Source organism: Parasteatoda tepidariorum, chromosome 9 (genome assembly GCF_043381705.1).
Source record: "Parasteatoda tepidariorum isolate YZ-2023 chromosome 9, CAS_Ptep_4.0, whole genome shotgun sequence".
In the NCBI taxonomy this organism is placed as follows: domain Eukaryota; kingdom Metazoa; phylum Arthropoda; class Arachnida; order Araneae; family Theridiidae; genus Parasteatoda; species Parasteatoda tepidariorum.
In genome coordinates, this window is record NC_092212.1 from 70,277,082 (window position 1) to 70,284,847 (window position 7,766).

General features: G+C 28.0%; 1 protein-coding gene across 1 annotated transcript in view; it reads right to left on the bottom strand.

Annotated features, from left to right (window-relative positions):
- LOC107440276 (uncharacterized) overlaps positions 1-5,898 on the bottom strand; it is a 98,010-nt gene extending 92,112 nt beyond the window's left edge. The window contains exon 1 of the mRNA XM_043052816.2: positions 5,576-5,898. Within this exon, the coding sequence (XP_042908750.1) occupies positions 5,576-5,681 (106 nt within the window). The 5' untranslated portion in view covers positions 5,682-5,898. The remainder of the gene's footprint in view (positions 1-5,575) is intronic.
- Between the last annotated feature and the right edge of the window lie 1,868 nt (positions 5,899-7,766).

Sequence of the window (7,766 nt, forward strand, 5' to 3'; positions counted from 1 at the left end):
TCTATAAAAGCCAACAAATATCTTCTTTTCTACATCACGTTTTTTCTTAGTAAATAATTAAAGCAAAAATTTTATATGTCTGCAAAATATTTGTCAATAAAATATTCTTGTAAGATTTTTATGCATTTTTAAAATCGTCTCTAAATTGGTACGCACTGCTTTAAGAGATAAATATTCCTATTTCTAACTAACGCAAACGACAAATCAGCATTCCTAAAATTCTCTTAACGTGTAACATTTACATAAGTCAAACAAATTTTTTATTTTATTTTACTTCATTTTTAAAAAAAAAAAGTTTTTGAGATTTTTCCATAATATGTTTTTCTATAAAATATTTCATACACTGGTATAAAATTCAATATCAAATAATGGTAAAAATTACCGGCACTAAGTGTGTCTGTACTTAAAGCCGTAAGATCCGTTTTTCAGAAAAATTTCACCGAACAAAAAGCCTAATATTCTAAATTCTTACAGTAATATTTATTCTTAAATCACTGAATCCCTATAATTAAAAACTATTACTGTAAAAATTACAAATTGGACATGGTAAACATTAATAAAGGACGGTATACATTTATTGGACTTTTCATTAAAAATGAATTTGACTGTAAAATAGAATTGACGAATGTTGCACTTACGGTGTCAGCCCTTAATACCGTAATTTATTCCGGAATTTTTTACAGTGGGTGAAAAAGTTTCTTTTGTTTACTAACTTAAAAAACCGATTTAAGTTTCGATTCTACATTTTTTTCTAAGTATATATTATATATTTATGCGTAAACATTTCTCAATAAAATAGTTTCCGTAAGCTAATGAAGTATTTGTAGAATCGTCCATAAAATGATATGCAACAAATTAAGGGCTAACTATTCCTATTTCTAACTAGCAGAAATATCAAATCAGTATTCTTAAAAGTTTCTTTTGTTTCATAACTTAAAACATCGATAAAAGTCAACAAAGTACTTTTTTCCTGGGTTATTCCATCAACGGTTAAGTCCATTTATCAACTAACTCCCAGAGAACCATTTATTATCCCTTTTCCAAAAGACAGTCACGGACTCTCGTAGATGTCGCTTTTTTTCTAGCCTGGATTTAACATTGTTAGTTGATTGATATGATACTTGCACAGATGGAAGAAACAGTTAGAAAGTAACCTACTAGGGAAAAAAAATAAAAGTATTCTCTTTTGGGATATTTAATCAAGTGATTCCATAAACTAAGTGAATCAAGAACAACTGTCGTCCCACTCCGTTTCACGTTGACGGCTTAGACAGGTTGTAGATATAGTTTTTTCTCTTTACCAAAGACGTAATCCTGTGAGATTAGACTTTGTGAAACTGACCTTTCATTTTGACTTTTATGGGACAACTGGAAATATATCTTCCAGATTTTTAAGGTTTTCAATGCATCTGGTGTTTTTATAGTTCTTGTTTGTTGTATTATTATAAAAGCAGAGATATTTTTTTTTTCATATTCAAATAAATGTCTTTTATTGTTTGTCATATTTATAAATACTTTAATAAAATTCTGGATCAAACTACGATAAAAAGAACCGGCATTTAAAGCGCTGGTACTTCTTACAGTAAAATACATTTTTTCCGGACTTGTTACGAAATAAAAAAATCTGATATACCTTGATTTTTACAGTAATAATAATTGTAAAATCACTAACTCACTCTACGTAACTAAAAAGTGCTATAAAAATTACGGTATAATATTTTATTGTAAAGTGGATTTTACAGCTGATGCACCTAAAGTGACGGTACTTTATACCGTAGTTTGATCCAGCATTACAGTATAAGGGTATGTGAATGTGCCAATGTCTAACATTTTGACCTTTATGGGACAACTGGAAATAACTCTTCCAGATTTTTTAGGTTTTCAATGCATCTGGTGCTTTTATAGTTTTTATTTGTTGTATTATTATAAAAGCGATTGAGGTATATTTTTTTCAAATAAATGTCTTTCATTGTTTGTCCCATTTATAAACACTTTAAAAAAATTCTGGATCGAACTACGATAAAAAAACGGCACTTAGAGTGCTGGAACTTTTTAGAGAAAAATACATTTTTTCCGGACATGTTACGGAATAAAAAATCTGATATACCTTAATTTTTACAGTAATACTAATCGCAAAATCAATGCATCACTGTAATTAACTAAAAAGTGCTATAAAAATTACGGTATAATATTTTACTGCAAAATGAATTTTACAAATGATGCACCTAAATTGCGTGTGCTTTATGCCGTAGTTTGATCCAGCATTACAGTATAAGTGTATGTGAATGTGCCAGTGTCTAACATTTTGACCTTTATGGGACAACTGGAAATAACTCTTCCAGATTTTTAAGGTTTTCAATGCATCTGGTGCTTTTATAGTTTTTATTTGTTGTATTATTATAAAAGCAATGGGGATATTTTTTTCTTTATTTTCAAATAAATGTCTTTCATTGTTTGTCATATTTAATAAATACTGTAAAAATTCTGGATCAAATTACGATAAAAAGTTCCGGCACTCAGAGTGCAGGCACTATTCACCGCAAAATACATTTCTTCTGGACATGTAATGGAACAACAAAAATCTGATATGCCTTTATTTTTACAGTAATAATAATCGTAAAATCACTAAATCACTCTAATTAACTAAAAAGTGCAATGAAAATTACGGTATAAAATTTTACTGTAAAGTGGATTTTACAGATGATGCATCTAAAATGCCGGTATTTTATACCTGTAATTTGATCCAACATTACAGTATAAGTGTATATCAATGTGCCAGCGTCCAGTATTTATATGCATGCAACTAAAATGATTCATTTCTCAGACATCTTTAATTTTTTATGTAATTTATTTAATGATTTTCAGCACATTGGCCTCTTCATATTCCCGATCTATTGAATAATTTAAAAAACGCCGTTTTTAGTCTTTCATCTCCAAGTAAATATTGTTTTCAGTTGCTGTAATTTCCATGTTTACAGAAAACAAAATTGGGATAAATATTTATTATTTACCAATGATGTCCTCCTGTAAGATTGGACTTTGTGAAACTGACCTTCTATCGTGACTTTTATGGGAAAACTGGAAATACCAGTTTTTACAGGTTTTCAAATCACCTTATGTTTTATTAATTGTTCTTGAATCACATAAACAATGGGAATATTTTTTATTTTCAAAAAAATTCCCATATTTCTTACCGTATTTATGAAAGAGTATGTCATGCATATTTTATAAAATACCGAAAATTTTTTGTCAGTCTCTAACATAACGTGAAACAAAAAGACAGGTTGCATTATTTCGAATTCCCAGTACTCCTTTTTCAGATTTTCAATGCAGTAGGTGTTTTTATCTTTCCAATTTTATGAATAATTATAAAAACAATAATATTTTTGTCCCTAACTAATTTTAATAAAGTTACTGTCTTACCAAGGACATTTATTATTCATTTACTCTATCTAATGCTTAATTTGACGTACTTTACACATTTAAGGCAAAAACGAGTTGCAAATAAAGTTTCATTCGATATCAAATATATAATCTCATGGGATAAGACTTTCTGAAACTGACCTTTCCTGTTGACTTTTATGATTAAACTATTCAGAAAGCTATTTCAATAATATTTCGATATAAAAATAACTATTTCAGAGTTTTCTGATATTCTATTCATCTGACGTTTCCATAATTCTAATTTATTACGTTAAAATGGAATACATTATATCATCTCCAAGCATTCAGTATTTTATTAATTGCCGTATTTCTAAGGGTATGCGTCAACTTTGTAAGTGCCTAATACTCATACGCGTGTAACAGTACCACATCTCTTAGAAAACTTATCATATTATAAAACCATATTATAAAATTAACAACCATATTATGAATCCATATTTTATTGTTAATTTATCCAAAATCATTTGCCAAAGCGCTTTGTTTAAAATTGTTGAAATTATTGGTGTTCCCATAAGGCTACGAACACGGTAAATTTTACCATATTCAGGTAGTTTTGATCTACTTTTTTTATCAGTGTGTTATTTTATAGGGCAAGTCATAGTATCTCAAACTCTTTTAAATATTCAATACATTGGATTACCATTAATAAAATGTGAAAATCGCAATTAACATTTTTATAGTTTCAAAGGCATTTAATAATTTAATCTACAAGTGCTATAATCGTGCCCAAAACCTCATGATCTTAATAAATATTTGCTGCAAAAACAATTTTTGCACTAAATTTTACTTGCTTTCCATTTCAATAATTTTTATAAAACCCTTTTGTCATCAATTTTTAAACTATTGTATTTTTAATTTTAAAATGAAATAAAAACTTACAAAGTAAAGTGTTTTAAATTCAATGCAGTTGCATTAAATGTTGCTTTTTTTTTCAAATAAACATCATTTTAAAGCAGAAAATATATGAATAAATGAAGAAAAAGAAACATTAAAATTTTCACTATTAATTTAATTTCAACAAAATGAAAGGGAAATTGAGCGTTATATTGATTTCTTTTCTACATAAAAAGAAATTCTATTTCAAAAGACAAGAATATTTTTTTAATACTAAAAAAAATATGTTGGAATAAAATTGCCTTAAAATTTAATACCAAAGATTTTCTGCGAGAGTCTAATAAATTAAAAACTAATAATGAAAAAAAGCAAAACTAAATTCTGCACCGAGTTACTGTTTGGATTAAAAATTTTGATATTTAGTTTTTAGTATATAAAATATCATTTTCATTAAAGGTACAAGATTTTTAAATTTTAATTCCAATTACTCAACTGTTCGCTGTTATTTTTTTTAAATAAATAAAGCAATTAGTGTAATATTTTCTAAAGGAAACTCAACCGATTTAAAAATTTAAAATGACTTAATTTGACATGGCTTTATTTTTCGTGCTTATGAATTTTATGTTTAGACTTTGATAAGCAATGTCTCAATTTTGCGAAAATAAATAAGTTACTGTTAACTCATTTTTAAAAAGTAAGTAAATAATATATATTTAATAATAGCCTTAGAAAACTAAAACAATTAAAGAAATAAAACCTAATTTTTAATTTATTTTTATATATTTTTTAATTATTTTTAATTACTAATTTTTTTTATTTATTTAATTTTATTTAATTATTTAAATACTTTATTTAATTTTTAATATTTTAATTTAAGGATATTTTCATTTAGGTTTTGATACCCGAAGCCTCATTTTCATAAAAGTTATAAGATTTTAGAAATTGAATTCAAACAACTCAACCGTTTTTGGTTTCAAAAACAAAATTAGAGTAATTACCATAAGAAACTAATACGATAGTGTAATAATTACCATAAAAAAAACTAATACGATAGTTTAATAATTACAATAAGAAACTAATACGATAGTGTAATAATTACCATAAGAAACTAATACGATAGTGTAATAATTACCATAAGAAACTAATACGATAGTATAATAATTACCATAAGAAACTAATACTATAGTATAATAATTACCATATGAAACTAACACGATCTAGTGTGTTTAACTGAAATAAAAGAAAATGTTGACCGCAAACAAAGTAAGTCAGGCGTCAGACATAACTAAATAAATACCTTTTTTCCGTATTTTGTTCGGTTTCCTTGAGATGTAGAGTAAAATAAGTGCAAAAGAGCACTTTATCTTTGTTTGTATCTGATTGGCTGTTAAATCACTGGACATGGAAAAACACTAAAATGCTCTTTGATCGCTACACAGTGTTGGCGATGTTTTTCTTTTCAAACTCTTCTTTTTTTATTTGGCGCTATCTGTAATTTATTTTCCCAACAAAGGTTAAAATTACTTTGGGGACTGTACTTTTAGTGACATTAAAACCACTTTTTCTAATATAAGGTGCTAGTTATGTCCTTATCTGAAGAAAGTCCGGAATTTACCGCACTTGGGTAATAGAATCTGTTCTTTCCGCTATATAAAAACAGAAGAAAAGCCACAAACTTTATCGTAAAAAGGTGATATCGAAAGGAGTTTTTGCTTTTAGTTGATGTATATCGCTCAAAATGATGACCATTTTATGAAAACTTTGCTCCCTGAGTCTCATTATTTGGCTTTTATGCGCAAGTATGAATCATAGATATTGCAGCGTAGAATCATACACATTATTAAAAACAACAAAAAATGTATGGCATTTAGAACTTTATCTTTGAATTTAGTAATAATGTTTTCAATTTCATGGAAAGGTTTTTTTTTTAATCTATATTTTAATTATTTTGTACGCTGAACATTATTTTAGATGCGATAGTTTTAAACATAGAAAGCTAAAAATAAATAAATAAAAATAAAAAAACACGAATATTTTTTGTTCTAAGACGCATAATTGCCAAGTCTATTTTTTTAAAACTTAATAAACATTTTAGTTAAATAATGTCAATTAAATCTAATTTCTTTTCTAAACGGGATTAGAATTTTATTTCGAAACAATTTCTTAGAATATAAAATTATAGTTGCGATCCAGAACTTGCAGCAATTGGTTAAGCAATATTTTTTCCCCTATATTATCTGATAATCTATATTACTAAGCATAAATACCGAAATTAAAATTCAGAATAAATTCGAATGTTTTCGTGGTGGAAATTGTGTAAAAACTGACCAACATTCGCATTAAAGGGAAAGGAAAACCAAGAAAATGGATCATCATTTCGTAGACAGCGAAGAGCAGCGATCTTGGAAATAGAAAATAAAGTAAGATGAACTCAAATGGAAGGAACAAGGTACCTGGAAATATTTTTAGTAGTCAATATCTTCATTCAGCTTATAGTATTATCATTACTAGGGATTGGGCAAACTTTGACGATTTGCGAAATGGCTGAAATTCAGTTCTGCTTCTAATTTCTTTTCAAGTTATACTTCTTATGCGACTTCCAACAAGGTTGCGTTAAACGTTTAACGCTACATTTTTATTGGCCGGGAAATCACGTGATGGGATCCAGTTTTCCTTCTTTCATTTCCATATTGTTTTGGTTCTTACTAGCTTAAAAATAATGAATGTCATAAAAGTATTGTTTTTCTATAAGTATTTTTTTAGTTTGTTTTGAAACACATATAATTTAATAGGGTAGTACTTTTTATTTTCAAATTTAGTGGATAACAATTGTAAAAAATGAGTGAAAACAATCCCACGGACAATGCGACGGATTTATAAGGTTAAGTCAAGGTACCTCTCTTGTGAATATCAATTGATTGTTAGGTTTTCACTTCTGAAATTACATTATGACGCATTCACATACATTATTAATACAAATACATTTTCCAGGGCGAGACGATGAGGCAACCACAAGCACTTCCACTGTTTAAAGAGGTCCACGAGGAAAAAATGCACAATATTACCGAGATTACAGAGCACGGAAGCGAGCGGAGCAGGAAGAAGAGTTGTTGAATAGAACTAGTGATCCTTCTACGACTACTGATTCTTCTGCAATTAACGTCGCAGGTTGCGAAGTTTAACTTCTTCCGTGCGGAGGGACTCCACGCACTATTTTTTTCATCAAAGATCAGAATGCACGAGTGACCAAATTAAAAAATGGTAAAATCGGTAATATTGGGACAGCTATGGATGTTACATATCTTCCTGTTCAACTTGTTTATCAGATAATGTCTTACCATTTTATAAATTCTCGTGAAAACCTGGCCCGTTTCATATACTTTTGTCTTTATAAGCCAGCTGATGCTTTGCTTGTGTTTCTGTAGTACTGTGTTCACATTTGAAACAAATTGTCTGGAAATATTGACATTTATTTGAGCATTAAATTA